Below are 20,003 nucleotides of genomic sequence, written 5' to 3' on the forward strand. Positions count from 1 at the left end.
TTTTTCTTAAAACAATTGACTACTATTTTCACGTTCCATTTTCAAAGTTGACAGTTGTGTAATTTTTTAATATTTTTTTTTTTTGGATATAATGACTGTTGTGAAGAAAAGTGACGTTTATAGTGTCTGTGGACATGAACCTATTTTGACAAAGAAGGTTCAATTACAAAGGTTTTTAGGTCCCTCAACTGCACCAGGGCTGTCGCAGCTGAACCGTCATCTCGGCCTCTATCCGAGACCTTTTCGCAGCGACTATATTATGCCTCGCATGCTGATGCCCAATCCTTTGTATGCTTACGAAGACGGTCCTCGAGGAAACCCAGCGGATACTGAACATGACTGGCTGAGCAAGGTACGTATGCAACTAAACCCTATTTTGACAAACAAGATATAAGAGTCCGTTTAAGAAGATTCCCAATATGACAGCTCTTTTACTGTTGCGGATTTTTCGCTTCGTTTTTCCCTGTAACCTGTCGCTATTTTAACGACATTTTGTACTAAGAGTTGTCAATTAAGGGCTCTAGTGAAAGCGCTGTTAGGTTGGATAAAAGCAGGTTTCATAAAAAATACAGCTTCTTTGTAAACAATATTGAAGGTTTATCAACCGATGTAAACGTTTGTCGGTGAAGTTTGCTCTAGGTATCCGAAAGCATAAATTAAGATTTAAATTAATTAATATCGAGTCCTGTAAGAGCTGGCAACATATAAATAAAACGTCCTTACGCCACAATGCGGAAGTTTTCGACAGCTGATGACAAAGACCACAAGTGTTGTGATTGGTCATCGTTTATCACTCGACGTAATACCCACACATAAACAATACTACACGTATAGAATAGAACTGTGACCCCGGCTATGTCACACACACGCACACAAACACACACAGTCACACTTCTTTGTTCTTAGGTCATTATTAGTGAACGCACTACACTTGTACTCATTTTATATCATTTGATATAGTGCGTGAAACCTTTTCAATGTATGCTTTACTTTACAATTACACCATAGTGTTTTAAAGGCGCGGGCTAGTAATGGTAGAAATATTTACTTCATATAGTTAGATCGATATTTATTTCAGTTTTTAGTAACCTCGTTAAAGATTCAGCTTTTTTAGAAGATTAGCAAAAAACTATATTCTGTAGTATTCTAGATATTTCTTTTACCTTTACCAATTTTAAATTTATCGTTTACTTTGTATACGCTTTTTAAGTTTATCGCTGTGTCGGCGAATACAAAAGTTACGTTAGGCAACCTTTCAACTAACTTTAAGCCAACTATAGGTTCGTTTTCCTTTTAAGTTAATCAGGCAAAGGAACCACCTGATGCTGTTTATTCAAGAGCTTTCAACTTCGCACTCGTGCAGGTGGTTTTGAAGAGAAAACTTCAATTTATCTAGTATCTACTCGATTTCCATCTGAAGTTATGTTTATTGACTTTATTCAGTTATTCGTAGTTTACAAGAGGAAAATACTATCCCAAACAATATATTTACATTACATATTAATATTTTTAACATCAGTGTGATTGATATGTACATATTGGTAAGCAGCTCTCTAGTGCTTACAGTCACTGAGATTATGCTAGGACGGACGGAAAGACATATCGAAAACATAAGGGTTCCAAGTTTACTAACCCTAAAAAAATAAAAATACCTAATACAATATAAAATAAACCTAAGGTTAATTTAATTTTCGGTTCTCTCGTGGTGAAAATCTAGTAAAACACATATCTCTACATAGAGAAAGGACAATGCTCATGAAGTATGAGAAAAAAACCCAGGCCCGGCGCAAAAGAAATGTAACTCAAAATATAGGTAAAAATAAGTAATTAAATATTACATAGGGGGCATCATCGAAATCAGTGGCTATATGTGTGAAATTGCTATTCGAATGTTAACATTTGCGGTACATTGCTACTCGAGATTTTAGAGGTAACATAATGTATTAGTAAAAGGAACAGCAAACAGATACAGTTGTGGTTTAAGAGTGTACATAATGACATGTTTATGGCAACTTCTCCACTATTCTACCTACTTTTACTAAAACACAGGATGATGAACTAAAACACGATATGAATGTACTTTTCATTTTAATAATAATGCTTAAAAGTCATCGATTCTTTATTTCTAACACGACATGATCCAAAAATGTTGCGGGATGCGCGAACTGTTCCTCATGTCTAGCCCACCCTAAGTAATGTAAAACGCTCATGACGCGATGACGTGGGCGCTGCAGCCCAATGTTCTCCACCCATGAATACAGGAGCGGTGATATCCTGATATGCCACTCCTGCCATTTTCCCTCGTATAAAGAATTTAGATGTAAAAGAACACTGCTAAAGTGAAGTTAACCCGGTTTGGACAAGGCTTGCGTCGCATCCCAAAGTCCCGAGCTGTACTTCGGTATTGATTTATCTTTTTGGAGAGGCTTATTACTTGCCATATTACTTGTTTGTTGTTTCAGATAGCACTTTAATTAAACTATAAGCCCCAGCTGCTCATGTTACCCCTTTAAAAATCAAATAGCAATTTCACACATATAGCCATTGAGATGATGCCTCCTATGCAGTGTTTCATTACTTATTATTACCTATAATTTGAGTTACTTTTCGTTTGCGCCGGGCTTGGGTTTTTTTTGAGCATTGTCCTTTGTCACCAATGTCATACGCAGTAACCAAACCACAATGTTGTATTTAAATGTACATATTATATTCCTTTACACAATTATTATGCAAAGCCACGGTAATTTCACGTAATATTCTGAAACAATACGTACGGTAGGAGTCACATAGTTTGATACAGGGCTTATATAGTTCATTATTCTACTGAGTAAAATGCTATTAGATCTATGCTTTGTTTTTAAGAATTTATTAAAATGGCGACAAGACACGTGGACGGCAGAGGGAAGGGGTGTTAGAACTGTCAGGGAGAACGGTGATATATGTTTCCAGCCCACCACAAAACTGAATATCAATTCCACTTTCAGGACAGACATATTAAAATTTACAGCAAATAGCTACAAATCTAGATAGCCATCAGTACTGCACTGAATTATCCCTTATCTATTGCTGTATGCACTTTAATTTACTGACAAAATTACAGCAATTTAGGCTGTACACTGGCCATTACTGATTCATAAACACGATGTAATCAAACACACTAATGCAGGCAATGCGTTAAATTGACATTGCATGTTCCCACCCCTCACCACTCCCAGGGTGTAAATAAATGTATATGTCGACGCCGACCCCAAATAAAATTAGGATAAGAACAGGAGGATGAGGATGTATCGACGCCTTAGAGTAAAAATCTCGTCAGTTTTTTAGAAAGATATGTAGGATATATATTGCGACGTTACCTTCCAAGAAATGCAAAAATGCATTGCCGAGGTTTTCATTCTACGCCGACGCTATGGTCGTTTGTTCCTCTGCTACGCAAAAAGTGCCAAAATATTTTTGATGAAACTTGGAAATAATATCTCTAGTAGGTTTATCAGAATAAAATGCAGTAGTTTTTATCTAGGTGCGGTTGAAGCGTTGGCAAAAGAATAAATTGTTCAAACACTCGACACACCACCACAGAACGACCGAACGCATCAGAGCGCGCGTCCATAGATTTTAATATGAAACGTGACCAGAGGTGCGCTCTCGACGACCGTTGAGAATATTATACAATACATGTGAAACCAATCAATAACAGATAAACATAGTATACACAAAATAAAATCGTGTTAGTTACACATTTTATAACTCAAGAATGGTTAAGCAGTTTAAGCTGAAAATTAGAGGGGAGATGGCTTAGACCCGGGAAAAAGACATAGGATACTACGGGAAACAGTCATATCGGGACGCGGGTGAAACCGCGGGCGGAAGCTAGTAGTATCATAATAATAAAGAAATTAAGCCAACCCCAACATAGTTGAGAAAAGGCTTTAGAGATGATGAGTATGTAACGAAATTATATCTACAAATATAACACTTTTCTTTTTTATCATGCATAAATATGACTTATAAAAATTGATCGAAATATACTTACCTACATCACATATAGGATGCAGTAAAAGAGAATAATTTGGCTTTCAGCTTAACATTTACGCTCCCGAATAATCTTATTATTTCAATTAAAAGGCGGATGGATGCCATAATTTTGAAATATTTTCAGTAATTTTCAGTAATCTATGAATTGACTGATCAAAAAAGGACGTAAAAATGTTGCCAGCTCTTAAAACAGATTAAATAACTTACATTACATACAGGATACAGAAAAAGAGAATAATTTAGCTTTGAGCTTTTTTACGCTGCCGAATAACCTTATTATTTCAATTAAAAAGCTTCTGCATTGCCATAATTTTGAAATATTTTCAGTAATTTTCAGTAATCTATGAAATATCTGATCAAAAAATGATGTAAAAATGTTGCCAGCTCTTAAAACAGATTCAATAACTGACTTTACATACAGGATACAGAAAAAGAGAATAATTAGGCTCTGAGCTTACGCTACGCTGCCGAATAACCTTATTATTTCAATTAAAAAGCTTCTGCTTTGCCATAATTTTGAAATATTTTCAGTAATGTATGAAATAACCGATCAAAAAGGACGTAAAAATGTTGCCAGCTCTTAAAACAGATACAATATTGCTGTAATGTTCCGAGATGTATTTGAGAGGCGCTTCGGTACTTTAACTTGATCGTTTATTCGACCAACCTTTTCTTTTGTTTTTAAAGAAACAAGGGAAGTGCTTTCAAACTATAACTCGGAGTTGTAACACTTCGCTTTTCTTTGAAACTGAAATACAAGTTATAGGAAATAGGTCGTTCAATTAATATGGCCCAGTATATATTTCTATGGCTTTTTCGCGCATATACGATATTTGTTAATAAAGGTTCAGTTTTCTAAGTAAAGTCTAGGTTACCGTACAACTCAATAATTCAGTTGTACAACTTTATTATAAGGTTAGTTCAATAAATTAGTCTGCCAATTGAGATACAATAAAAGATACATTTGGAAAGATCAATAGCTCGTTCACTACAAACTATTTCAGTTAGTTAATTAAGCAAGAATATCTATGACTCTTTGACAACACTTTACGTGGTATTTAAAAACATAAATAAGTTAATAATTCGTCAGAATCCGTCGTATTTGTATTAATACAATCTGTGAACTAAGTAATTTAAAACAAGAAAAGAGTATTTTGTGATGACAGTGTCGAAAATTATTTCACCATAATTTTGATCAATTTACCATTTTTTTTTATATCTTACAAAAATAATATTATATAAAGGTGTATATTCGATCCGCTCAAATATTAACCAAATAATGAGCGGCATGTACAAAGCAATTTCATAGAATGTGTGAGTAATTTTACCGCCGGCGTTGGCGAAAAGTGCTACGTGCTACGTGCTACGAAGACTATTAAATTAATTTCCGTAGTCACTGCTACGAGACTTTTATAACACGTTCTTTATTTACTTATAGTAAGTTTTTTAAAATAACATGTGAGCAACTACTCTTTTTAAACGATTTAAAAAAAGATACCTATTAAGTCGACCGTGTTTTGTTTTATGTGTAGGTACTTTGTGACTGAGCTTTTCATATTCCTATTGGTAAAAATACACTCACATTCGTTATAATAAATAATTTCTTTATTCGAGTAACCATGACTGATTAGTATTACTTAGTTATGACAGCTACTTCAACAGAAACTGTAAAACAAAAAAAGCCTTTTTACTGTACATATAAATACGTAGTTCCTACATTTCATTCGTTCAATTCATCGTCGGTTTTGTATCTTCGATTGAAATTGAAAAAAGGTTCCGATCACTGAATTTTGATATGAAACGTGTGAATGTTCCATTTTTTGAGTTTGTTCACTGAACGAGATTCAAATATAAAGCAAAAAAAAACTAAATTTTCTCTACAGCGTTCCATCAAATATTCGTAGATACTGCTACGTAAGACCTACAATGCATTGTTCAAAAAAAGCAAGCAAAGCGAAGTTCGTGACAATTTGAAATGTATTACGTGATACGAATATTTCCGTCCCAAAGGCTGACCTGATAAACCTATTCTTATTCCGTAATATCGGTTAGTTCACATGCATTATCGTCGTAAATGTCTTTGAAAAAACAATTACAGTAATATCGGCAGTTAACATAATGCACCGTAGACCATGTATTGTAATAATTCGCTTGAAGCTATGTCCTCGATGTACGTCGCCAAGAATCATTATGTGCACGGACTCTTGAATTACTTACGAACTAAATGATAGAATCTTTAAACGGTATCTTTACTTTCCAAGGCTGATGCTAATTTATTTACTTCACTTATGCTAGTTTGTATGGACAGCCGTGGACAGAAAGTCTGACTTGCGGCTAGATATGACTATGATTTATTTAACTTTAAAATGAACACGGTCTGAAGGCCGTATGTTTGTTAAAAAAATCAAAAACGGTTGCAATAAATAAACTTCAAAACATGAAAATCGGGGCACGCATTCTGCAATTGTTTATATTTTATAATAAGTATGAAAGAGAATCTAACATTCATTCAATAACAATTTCCCGACAACAATAGCATAGGTATTTTCTCAGCTAACCACTTCGAAGGCCAATCATACTCCTCAGATTTGTGGTAGCAGATGCCGATTGCAACTATATAAAGTTATACGTATTTGGAATAACCACAGCTATCCGGAGACTGCAGACGCAACCAATTGCTATATTGAGTGCATCTCATTCAGAGCTAACGTCGACCAACTATATAATCACTTGGAACCTTGTTCAAGTATAGCCATTTCATTACTTCACAACTCATTAGTAAAACAAGTTTTCAGGGCTGGGTTTTGTGGCGTGCGTAGGTAATTTAAGTTAGAAAAAAACACGGTAAACAAAGTTGAAACATACGTGGTAATTATTTACTTTCCAACAAAGAAACGACGAGGTCGTAATAAGCAAAAATATTATAGTGTAACCAACTTTTCTACTTATTAAACTGTCAGATTTGACATTTGCCACCTGTGAAGTTGTCAATCAAGTAGGTCACAAATTAAAGAGTTGGCGTTCTTAGGCCGCTAATAAAAGGCTGTTTGATTACACAAGGTCTCACTAGCATATGTCGTTTTCTCTAGTACTTTATAGGTTCTATAATTTCTTATTTACGACGAAATGGCGCCTGAAACCATCAGCAATCCCTCACGGGTAATAATTTATTTTGATGGAAGCCTATCGTACATCGTGAGAAGTTTATTGGTGAACTGTCAAAAACTTTGATATGTTAGTCTGCCTATGAAATACACCAGCAGCATGAATTTTATATTTTAATACCTTTCATATTTAAATAACCCCGATACTTAGGAATTGGTCAGGCCTTCATGCATTTATTATTTATGCATTTAACATATCGCTATATTAACATATCTTTATGCATTTAACATATCGCTAGGGAAAGATTTACGGTTGTCGAATAACTGATTCAAATCTTTTAGGTTGTTTTACCATAATCTAATCGGAGCAAATTACATTTTACTTCATTGAGTATAATTTAATTGAACCTAACGTTTCATGTCACACAGGAAATCGATCTTATTAGCCAAATGGACGATGATGAGGACTTGAGTCCCTTCGAAGAGGAATTCACTCGTTGGATCGGTCGAGAACCAAAAGTACCGCGTACTTACGGACCAGTTCGAGATATTCCGTATTTACCTACTAATGCACCAGAAGATGTTCGGCCTATACCACCACCTCGGGAACTAGTCCCACCAGAGACACTGCCAGCCCCAGAGGCATCGACTCAAAACCGTGAAATATCTACCAAACCACCCACAGTTCCGACGAAAGATGAAGACAAGAAAAAGACATTTGCTCTAACTCCTAAGGATAAAGAATATTACGAGCCCGAAGATAAAATTGTGTCGCAAAGTAAGTAAAACTTGAAACAACTTCAAACGTTTCCAATAGGGAGGTGCAACAATACGGTGACCTTGTATGAGCGGCTGACTGGTTCGGCGATCAAAGAGATGGCGGGAATCTAGCTGCGCTCGATGGCCTCGACGCTTGCAACAACGTAGTACATTTTATCATCACGGCACCGGCAGTCTCTGCGGCTTTTCCGCCAGACACTCTTATGTCACCTATTACGTTACCCCGCCGGGAAACGGAAGAGTCGCCATGTATGCCTATAACATCCGAGCAGCCGCTGACATGCTCGCTTATTAAAATATCAAGCAACATTTTTGCGAAATGTTTTTCATATTTATTTTACTTATGACTTCTTTCCAATTAAAAATTACGAGGTCGTTCGTAGATGTTACATAACTTGTAATACACACTTTTAACAAATACGTTTCAGAAGATATGGTGTACAAGGGCGATCCATCATCATTGATCCCCTTTCGTTCGTTAACGCTAAGTTATTTTATCGGTCGTACGATTGACCAGTGTAATGTTGTTACAGAGGCTAGCGGACCGCACGAGGGCGGTGAATTGAAATCCCACAAAGCGTTAAACCTAATAACATTCCAAGCTCCTCGTCAGATACGACAGAATCCTAATCTTGGTCGAACGAAGAATTTGGTCGCTGAGAACTTGGACAGGCTCAGAGCTGGACTGTAAGTATTCACACTTACTTATCCGCATATTTTAATACTTACTATTTAATCAAAATTTACTAATTTTGAAGGCTTTTAGGCTAATATCTCATGTGTAAAAAATATACGTGCGCTAGCAGAAAATTTTGCTCCTAACCTCGCTATTATGAAACGTCGCCGCTGAAAATATTTTGATTTAGATATGTCGTAGCCATATCGTAGATTTGGCCACTTCATGAAAAGCTTGAGCATTTCATGAAATGGTTGCGTTTCATGAAGTGTTCATGTTAATTTGACCAGATCGTTAAATCGTCAACATTTCTCGATTTTGTCATCCACGTCTGGCCGTATGGTATAATATGGTATCCATAAAATATTTAATATAAATCCACAATATTTTGGGTCGACCCATTGGAGTTTAATTTCATAAAATCTGGTAGTTGTGAAATTTTTCACAGCTCAAAATTGTCAGGAGGCAAAAAAACTTAGTTTTTTTTCATAACTTCAATTGCAAATATTAAGAGTAAGAACTTGTTCATTGTCCTTTAAGTCCGACATACATAACAATTTGAATAAAATAGGAACTTTAGTAACATTTTAGGAATCTTAAAATAGAACACGTAATCTAAAATGACGTAACCTGTAGGTTCACTGCCTCGTTGGTCTAGCTGTCGCAAGCGCAGCTGTCGAGCACGAGGTCTCGGGTTTGATTCCCGGGTCGAGCCGCTTTGTGGGTTTTAGAGACTTTCACGAAACAGCCCGCAGCATGGAAGTTGGTATTTGTGCATCGGAGAGCACGTGAATGTCGGTCCTGCGCCTGATCTCTCTGCGGTCGTGTTGGATTGTTGTCCCATCAGTCTATGGAAGTGAAGGAATAGTGAGTGCACCTGTGTCTGTGTGTCAACTCGCAAACTCTTGTGCACTATAATATGTCCTGCGCAGTTGGCTAATCTCCTTACATGAGAACAGCCGCCGTAGCCGATAATTGGCTAAGAGAAAATTATTGTTGCATACTATGTTGCAGACTACCGGGGTAGATGAGTTTCCCCACCTTACCTAGGTCTGCGCTCAGCTGGCTCGTTTGGGGTGCGTTCTGAGAACGGTGGGTTCTTGTATCTGGTGGATGTTACACTCGCTACTACTCGCAAGAGGTTATAAGGGTTACATCGCTGGTAAATAATTCCATGGGGTCTGGAGTAAGCAAATTAAACAACAAAGTATGTTCCTGTCATATATATTATTATAATAACACATTAATAGTCAATTAATAGCGCAATGGGTTTCTTTGGGATATAAACCTATTTTTAATGTATTGAATCATTTTTAGTCGTCCACCATGTCCAACAGTTTTATGAACTTTTTTTAATATTTCAAAATATTTCTTCATCGGAATTATACGGATAGTAGGATCGTCGACGCATTTTTTCTTAAATATAAGATATTCCTCATCTGCAGTTTCCATAACGTCATATTTTGACAGCCAGTAATAGTCCATGGACTTCTTTGGCGTGGTCACCCTACTGTTCTTGATTTGTTTTATAACCTTATAATTTTAAAAAGTTGTTATAATTCACCAACGTAGAATTATTTTATATTATTATTATTTTCGTCGTAAGTACACTCTTTTGTCAATTTCTTCCTCAAAAGAATTATTCAATTTTTCGCTGCGAGAATTTTCATTGCAGTCAACGGCCGCCATCTTCAAACGTAAATAAAGCGCTGGCAGCGCCCCTAGGGGCAATTTACATAACTATTTTACGATGTGATCAATTAATTTTGATCATTTCATGAAGAAGCCGAGCTTTCAGTTGCACATATCGAGAAACGATTTCTCATCATTGATTTTCCCAAGCCACATCATGATGTGGCCAATAGACAGTGAAACATTTCATGAAACGGGACCATTTCATGAAATGGTCGAGTCATTTCATGAAGTGGTCAAATCTACGATAAGGCCACCACAGATATATCATGCAGCTTAAATAATTTAAAAAAATGATTTGCATTTTTATAGGAATTATTGCTGCAAATACATTTACTCGACATAGCTAATAGGTAGAGCAAAACAAAACAATATACTTAGGTATATTAAAATGATTTTTAGGTTATATTATTTCGGATAACTTATTTATGTACATATGTTGATAAAGAATGTTATATTTACTGAGTCTAAACAAACGCTATTCTCAGTATTCTCATGTTATGACGTTTGAAATAAAAGTGTTAAAGAAATTTCTTTTTTGTGGAAACATAGACGAAATAATAACATACGATATGCCACAATTATGGGTAACTGAAAACAGTGTTATTAAAGTGGAAAAGCCTTGAAGAAAAACACACGTTGTAACGAACACTTCAGGTCTCCCACGAATGTATTGAAATAAAACTGAATGTCAACTTTGAAAGGAAAATATATCATTTTAAAATGTCGCAGAAATAAAAACACAATTTGTATCAACAACTTCGTGTGAATAGTTCTTCGAATAAAATATTTTGTGTGAAACGAGGATATGAAATAAATGAAAATCACACCTTACTTTTAACCCTCAGCTTTCGTAATAATTTACTTTGAGAGTCTTAAGTTTTATTCGAAGTAAAGTAATATGTAGGCGTAAGGTATATAGGAAATAAGTTTTATTTAGTTTAGGTTTAAGAATTTTAAAACGTGTCAATACGTAACTTTTTTAGTTTGACGAAATACGGAAAGAGAGTCCTTTATCAAATGAGATATTTGAGAAAGAAAGTATTGCAGTTTATAACCGTCCAGCTGAATTCAAATTCGTGAGAGAAGGACATAGCATATCCGATTGAATAGCCTTCGTAAAACATATAATGAGCTTCGGTTTTCAGATATTTTCTTCTCCAATATTAGATCAATTTATATTTCATGAATTTAATGTAATTGGTATATGACTAACTATCTTAATAGGCAATTTTCTCGAGTTTCAGTGTTTGCAAAGATATGAATCATCAAATCCTTAGGTACCCAAAGTCAATAATTATATTACGTCAAAAATTCCTATAGTTTTTCCTCGTAAGGCTATGAAATTATATAGTAAGGGGATAGATGGTGAAACACGTAATAGCTCTTTGACACAAGCAGCGGGGGGTAAAATACTCTCACTATACTTAGATTAGAAGCCAAGGATGATTAGGTAAGAAGAAGGTTGGCAACTAAATAACGTTCAAGTTTACAAAGTGTATTAATATACGCTGTCATTCTCGCTATTGTATGAAATATCAAAAAGTTTCAAAATAAAATTTAAAAATAACCACTAAGAAAAGGTGACGTTAATAACCTTTCACGACATATGATTAAAGGTTAAATCTTAATATATTTTATTAAGTAGCAGTTATTGAAGAAAAGGTCTTTGTATAAAAGATTGGATATAAATACTCCAGCCAGTATTATCTATTGTCGAATAAAGAGGGTTATTACCCGTCTGCTGAAGTGCATAGAAGTTAATGACCTCCCACTTACAGCAACATAAAGTCCTTCGTCTGGGACATGTAAGGGTGCGTCTACACGGTGCATGTAGCTAGAGCAAGTTAACATGCGCAAGTGACAAGTGACCAGAGCACGTGGGTCGGTATTTTGCTTTGGTACATGCGCTAGTCGTGAGAGTTGCGAGAGTTGAATGTAAGGGTGTATCTACACGATACTAGTAACTTGCGCATGTTGAGGTACACCCGCAGGTTACATGCATTTTAAAAACGTGTGGGCCCAGCGAATCGTGCATGTACCAAAGCAAAATATCCACCCACGTACTCTTGTCACTTGTCACTTGCGCACTGTGTAGATGCACCCTTACATTCAACTCGTTTAGATTAGAAAGAGTATAAAAATTATGATGAGGACTTTATTTACGACATATGACGTAAATCTTAGAGCTTAGTTCTCTACCGATGCCACTGAAACGTTGTGAAAACTTAAGCACATTACTGAAACCTGCGCGACATTTGCAAACGCAAAGTTCTTTTTTTTTCAGTTGAAAACGTTTCTGAAGCGTAGTTACCGTTTCAGGAGAAAAAGAAAGTTTCTCGATTGTATTTAAACACTGTTTCCTCCACAGCAATTTCAGTATTATTTACTACTTAGTTATATTTCAGAGTTGAATTGTTTGTGTGGTCTGAGTAAGTAGTGTAGACTTAGTGCTACGGTGTGTTACTATACTACTTATATACATTTATACCTGTGTATGATGAATTATATACGTATAATATTTATGTACTTACATATGTTTTAAAACAAAGTATTAGTATCATACTCATGGCTGTCCCCAAGATAATATTTCTCGATGTGCATCAATGTTATATTGTGATGTGTTCCCAAAACTTGTAGGACGGTTTCACTAAGTCTTACTAACCGGCAAATAACAATAACGAAACACGTTAAAATAATAATGCCAATTACTTTTACAAGATCGTCAATCTAGCGTTGTTTTAGGGCAAATAAGGACTACCGTATACCTGTGTCGTTACTGCCAACCAACCTGCGCTGGTTGAGAGTAAATCACCCCACTGACACTGTTCCGGAGGCGAGGTGAAGACCTTACGTATTAAACACTTAGACAATTCCTTAGCCTCCACTCCTGAAAGTCCTTAGTTGCGCATGGAAATAAAGTTCGTCCTAATTAACACTTTTGTTGAAACCAGCAATCACTTGTGATCGTATCAAACAGAGCAAGCAATGAGAAGACCACCGAGTGTGAGCACGTGTGTACGTCTTGAAGCACACTCAAAGTCATTTATTTTAAATCGCTCATCTATTCTGAAAACCATCATCGATAACTATAATATGAAACTAAAACAAAACCGTTACAAAATTTTTAGAAGAATTTACACTTTTACACAAGCACAGGTCTAGTAATTCCCGTTTTTTTTTTTTTTGTAAAAGGTAGTCTCCTTTGAGAGTGTACCTGCAATATTTATCATAAGCAGCTTTGTTTGCAGAGCACGGCTCAGTGGCTAAAGCCCGTGGCTATGACAAAGCGGATAATTAATTGTGTACTGAAATCGAATTCTATTGTTTAGCGAATATAAGGTGTGACGCAGACGACGGACTGACGGACTTTTAGTCCTGCAAAATAAAAGATAGACAATTATATGCAATAATGCATACTTTTTGTTAGTATGCAGTCCGTACCCTTTGTAAAGAGGGTGTAAAGTATGTGGTATGACGCTAATACAAGAAACACGAGTCAGAACAGACATTTATGACTATTTATGACTATTTATGATTATCCTTAACATGACTGGAATAAAGAATCGGGTATGATATTAAAATAGAATGTTTGATGTGGTACTGATTTTTCTGTACTTGAGTAAATCCTTACAAAATATTGGAGGATGTATTTGTTATGTGCGTTTAGTATGTGAAATGCAAAAATTTGCAAATTTTTTATCTGCCATATTGTGGGAGGCACATCGATCGCATAAAAGTGCGTCGTCTGTGTCGCACCTTATGTTACAGAAACATGAATAACAAAGACTTTCAAAGCGGGCGTTATGAGAACTTGTGACTTGGTGTAAATGTTCAAATTTTACGATAATATTATGTAAATGAATTTCAACGAATTGGCAAATCGGTGCATCAACATGAAATCATATTAATTATCGTCATCATTACCATCCGACATTCGTCACATCCAACCATGAGAGCTGTTGTTTTCGTGAACGAGGCTTGCAGAAATAAATAGCGAAAAAAATGTTCTGGAATGTATGGATATCGTGTGACAAACTACTCAACCTGAGATGTCTTGCGTTTGATATATTGCATTTCTATAGTACTTACGTATACAACTGAACATAATATTTATTTAGAGAGAAATATGAGAGTACGTTTCACTTGTGAAGTTGAGTGCCTCTCCCGAGGAAAATTGTAAGAGCGACAATTTTATAGACGTCTCCAAGAAGACGTAGAATAAGTTCCTCTCTCGACAACTTGTGCAAACAGACAAACAAATAGACAGCAGCGAACAAACTTATTTGAAGCTCTGCTCACTGCGAACGCATTACGTAACTATATGTACCTATCAGTATACCTGGGCCTATATCTGATTTTCATATTAATTGTCAGCTAGGCGAATCACTCAGTAAATTATTAAACTCACGTTAGGCATACATTCCGCTGCTACTTATGCCCATCAGTTACAGATTTTTAATATTTGCTCAAACGGTCCAATATTATCATAGTATGAGCATGATATTGCCTATAATTCTTATTTCGCTACTCCAAGCCAGCATGTGATCCTATGTATGCTTATATCAGTCACCCGAGCATATGTATATCGAATTCATTTCCAAAATATTGTTACATTATTCTTATTATGTACCTATTTATTTTATTACTCTTTTAGTTTGTTGTGTTAGAGTAGAATTTCAGTAGGTAAGTAGTATTGCAACGTGCACCTGTCATGGCTAACGAAGGTGCGAATGTTAGCGGATGCGTGTAGATGGATGAAAATATTTTAAAATGCGTGCTAATGTTCAGTACGCCGGAGAATGCTGACGGAACTGATAAGCCTCGCCACATCCACGTGCTGGAGTCGGCAGCGGACCCCGCCGACTCGATCTATGGGATAGCTCTGATCGCCGCCGTGGGCACGGCTCTCACCATGGCCATCATCGGCTTCGCTTTCGGCTGGTACACGTAAGTGCTCTGTCACTGTCCTCTAAGTGCACACTTAGGCTGCATTTATCACACGTGCCGACATGACCCACAGACTGAGTAAAAAAGCTAAAGCTGCAGCTGACGTGGACTACCCCGCCTACGGAGTGACCGGCCCTAACATAGACACGTCAGGCGACAGGAAACTCGCTCACTCGGCGCACATGTACCACTACCAGCACCAGAAACAACAAATTATAGCTATGGAAAGGTAATTCATAATTGGCAATAAAAGATCGTTCAAATTTTTTTCATTGTTTTTCTAAATCAATTACTTATTGGAAAACGGTAGGGCTCGTTCGCTGGCTCACGTTTCATTACACAAAATAACAAATACGTGGCCGGAAACGAATTAAACATGGCGCGACTGAACTAAATTGAATAGCTTAGCTTCGGACGTAACCAACTGTTTTGTTGTCGTTGTTTTGTCGTTTGAAAAAATAGAGTGCGTTTGCAATGCTTCGGGAAATAAATAAATCTAGGCCGAGTCCGTGGCACCTGAGCTTGGCACTGTATGACAATGCTTGTTGGTATTCCACTGTTGACTTGTGGTAAAAGTTGGTGTTTTTCCAGGAACGGCTGTGAGCACCGTAACGGTTCTGTGTCTGACCCGGAGTCTGAGGAGGAGAATGAGGAAGGAGATTATACCGTGTACGAGTGTCCTGGATTCGCTACGGTAGGTCCTGATAACCTACAGTGCCATTTATAACCGTATTTTATAGGAACTCAAGTGCAAGACAGGCTTGTACTAGGTACGGTTTACGAAGGTTAGGTACTTCCTAGGTTGGTTACTCAGGTCTGTTTTCTTGTGGAAACCACTTTCAAACCATTTGGTGAACTTAGAAAACAAATCAAATTGTGTCATAGTAGCCTTTGATCAATAATGAAATGCAAGCCCATTACTCATCAGAATCAAGTCCTGAATGTAATATGTTGTTAACGTTGAATGCTTCTTGCAATCCCTACATTAGCCCCCGCAAACTAAACAGAATGATGACTGCTTGCATTATTATTTGCAACTTACATTGATCTGATAACAAGATCATCGTTTTTTATAGGAAATTCATATAATTTAAATAATTCCCAGCCTATTCCAAGTTACCCAAAATGCATGAGAACTTCAACTAATGATTATGGAGTTTTAATGCCGTAGGACGTAGACAGTTCGGGTCCAAACAGCGGAACCTCCACAGCATGGACTGCCATCTCAGGCTGAGTAGACGTGACGTCATACGAGTAGTTCTTTATTTCAATTAATGCACTTTCTCTCTTTCTAGGAATCTTTGTTTTTCATGCACGAGCATTTTGTGTGAATGAAATATTGATCAACCCAATTCCTTCAACTTTGTACTGAATGTCGGGCTACGTATCCACAGACGGGCGAAATGGAAGTGAAGAACCCTTTGTTCTCCGAGGACCCGACCCCGGCTACACCAGGCAAGTGTGAGATAGTGAAGCCCCAGCCCAAGGACTAGGTCACTCATGCGCACCCATCGCGCACTAGCCTGGCGTCCGACGTTCATTCTGCAATAACTGTCTGACATCCTAGCATTCGACGCCACGGTACCCGCAGGATCACGGCAAACCATACTAGAATATAGATCAATGTATTTAGTGTTTACGCGATTTTAATAGTGCACTTATTTAGTGGGTCATCATCATTAGCCCTTGCCATCTCCTTGCCTTGCATTGGGTGCGTTTTTAGCAGAGCTGGCCAGAAATATTCGACTACTGGTAGATTATCGTATTCATCGGCTGATATCTCTAGGACAACACACAGCTCTATATCGAAGATCTCAACATCAAATCGATGATCAAATCATATCGTTGTAAGTTCAGTGATCGATATGCATAAAAACACCTGTCGCTCAATCTTGTGTACCTATGTGTTATCAATAATATTAAGAACTTTTGGTCATACCAGTAGGGTAACCACGATATAATTGCACAATTAGGATCGCAGACAAATTCATTTTCCTGATGTTATTAACACAGTGTAGGTCGTTCATAACAAGTAGCAGTCATAATATATTAAGCCACGAAAACTATAGAACTGCGCACAATGTTTGTTCCACGATTATATAATAAACAATATTTTAAATAGAACTCTTAATTCATTATACTACATTACAGGTTGAAATTTTAATCATTACCCTATATGGAGTACGTAGATGATTTTATGGCTGTTTTAAAATAGATATTGAAACTTATCAACAGTTTGAATGTCACCTCAGTATGATTCCAACGAATTTTGTTTTGAATACAGTTTGTACCTTTATATTTATCCTACAAGGTAAATGTCTAAGTTCCTATAAATCCTATGTATTTCAAAGATATTTATGATTTAAAGGAATCGTTGTATTCGCCCTTTCTTTCATTAAACAAACTACCTACTCTGAAAGTTCGTACATCGGGCCTTTGGATTATATTTCGATAACTTCACTTATTTAATCTATATAATATCCCTATATATTAAACAGCTCGGATAAAGCAAGATATGTTGGATACAACTAACGATTTTAATACATTCCCATTTTAATCCAGTATTGATTCGGCCTAAATATGAGTAATAAGGTTTTAATACTTGTACAATTTTATTCAAGCTGCTACTGTGAATGTAAATACTGTTTTAGGAAAAATATTCGTTTTCTAGTTCATGGATGGTTCATGGTTCTATGATGCCTACATGACTTACCCCTAAGAAAATATTGGAGCTTAAATAATGAAATATAAAAAAAATATCGTAACCCCTAAAAAGTCATTTAAAACACATTTAAAGTAATTATGACTGCTTATAACAGCATTTATTTGTTACGCCATGCATAGCTGCGATCGATGACACGCCTAACTATTGACGATACAGGAATCAATCGGTATTTACATCATATGATAGGAATTATATAAAACCCTTTGCATTGTAAATAAATTATATTTCCTTAAAACCTATATATATATTTATCGTTTTAAAAAATAAAACAAGTTTTCTTGTTTCGTCTTATGGTATTTTAACGTTTAAATTATATACCAATTATTTACCAAAAATATATAAATGTAAAAAGCTAATGAAATTTTAACCTGTGCATTTGTGAACATAATCCGAGTTGCATACCTACATATCTTCTACAATTTACCTTGTACTATTTCCTAAATGTCTAATGTAACAATATGGAATAAGTATTTACTAATTATCACTAAACGAATCATGTATTATATATACATAACGATACAACACAAAAACCTCATCGTAGGAATTCAAACTGTAACCGCTGTCGTCATAAGATATTAATAAATATAATTCCTAGATATCACTTTATTGTCTGTAGTAGAAATCTTACAGATTGGTATTTTCGTATTGTTGTTATATACATATGTATGGGAATGTCCGATAAAGTTGAACATGGTAAGTGCGAGTGGGGCGGTCAACACTCGTCGGGACTGAATAAGGCTCAATCAGAAAATCGCTCACACGTGTTGAATATTTAAGAGGGAACTTGAAATTCCGATGCAGTGTGCGGCGTTGGTTAACCGTGTGTGTTGACATGGTGTTCACTCATTAGAGCTGAGGCTGTATAACAATGCACGGAGCAGTCTGCGCCATGGCTACGTCACATACTTAGATAGGAAACAGAATTGCCCCGCTTTATTCGAATTACGTCACAGCTAATTTCTCCTTTATTTCAAAGTGTGTTTTTATTTATATTTTGTTAAAATTCGAGAGAGATATATTTTTTCCCATTCTATGGATCTATATATTTGTTAGAATAGTAGAAATATATTAACTTATAAATGAATATTAATTGAATTGATGTTACCATACTAATCACTAGTAGCATGTCAAATATTGTGTAATAATGAAATTATAAAGAGCAGGTATGACCTGTTTATGGGAATCTAGTTATTTTTCGAATGTTGTATGTACTATTCTGCTGTCAATTGTAATTGACTGAAAATCTCACCGTGCCATGCACCTAGTTTACCAGGAGCAATATGTAACAGCACATTGTTTTAATAACTTTAATTGCTGAAGAACAAAATATTAACTTTCCGTTTGACTATGTCTCTAATTCAAAATTTAAACTTGATTTACCAGTTGATCGCTAAAATGTACTGAGTATCGAATTAGGTAGCTATTGCGTCTTAAATTATACTAAAAATTGTTCCCATGAAATATATCAAAATTTAAAAAAGTATGTATGATAAGATAATATTCACTTGACTTCAGCAACTATGTACGATCACGTAATTAAATGTAGTAGTCATTGTTCACTAATAAATTCAACAATAGCAGTTATAAATATTATAATATCTCAATATTATCACGGAATATAAATCAATGTATTTATCTTATGTGTATTTCAATTCGTTCTGATTATGTAGTTTTAAATGGATTAATGTGATATATTTAATTACATATTATATGTATACAATGCAAGTGTTGTTATTAATTCCACCTTATAAAAACCCTTCCTTGAAAACTTTCTAAGCCTAAGGCTAGGCGCTGATTGCAACTTTTCGTCACCGTGACTTTTTGTCACTTAGTCAAGTGCAATGAAAACTATACTGAGTGCGCTCATTATGGTGACGTGACAATACGGTGTCAAATAGTTGCAGCAGCAAGCAATGCCGGAGTGACGTGACTGTCACGCGCCCAATGGGAGTAATGGGATACAATGGGAGTCCGCTCACTGGTGACTTTTTGTCACTCAGCCGGCATACAAAAATGAACGCGATTTGTCACCCAAGAACAG

At 36.0% G+C, this 20,003-nt stretch overlaps 1 protein-coding gene across 3 annotated transcripts in view; it reads left to right on the plus strand.

The window, feature by feature from the left end:
* LOC124645221 (protein cab-1) overlaps positions 1 to 19,687 on the plus strand; it is a 29,081-nt gene extending 9,394 nt beyond the window's left edge. The window contains exons 2-9 of one of the 3 annotated variants that reach the window (XM_047185005.1): positions 180 to 352; positions 7,569 to 7,917; positions 8,453 to 8,606; positions 13,033 to 13,128; positions 15,079 to 15,237; positions 15,311 to 15,466; positions 15,829 to 15,931; positions 16,632 to 19,687. In XM_047185005.1, the coding sequence (XP_047040961.1) occupies positions 180 to 352; positions 7,569 to 7,917; positions 8,453 to 8,606; positions 13,033 to 13,128; positions 15,079 to 15,237; positions 15,311 to 15,466; positions 15,829 to 15,931; positions 16,632 to 16,730 (1,289 nt within the window). In that variant the 3' untranslated portion in view covers positions 16,731 to 19,687. The remainder of the gene's footprint in view (positions 1 to 179; positions 353 to 7,568; positions 7,918 to 8,452; positions 8,607 to 13,032; positions 13,129 to 15,078; positions 15,238 to 15,310; positions 15,467 to 15,828; positions 15,932 to 16,631) is intronic. The other 2 variants (XM_047185007.1, XM_047185006.1) reach the window with 2 other exon arrangements.
* The last annotated feature ends 316 nt before the right edge of the window (positions 19,688 to 20,003 follow it).

The sequence above is a fragment of the Helicoverpa zea genome, chromosome 31 (genome assembly GCF_022581195.2).
Source record: "Helicoverpa zea isolate HzStark_Cry1AcR chromosome 31, ilHelZeax1.1, whole genome shotgun sequence".
In the NCBI taxonomy this organism is placed as follows: Eukaryota; Metazoa; Arthropoda; class Insecta; order Lepidoptera; family Noctuidae; genus Helicoverpa; species Helicoverpa zea.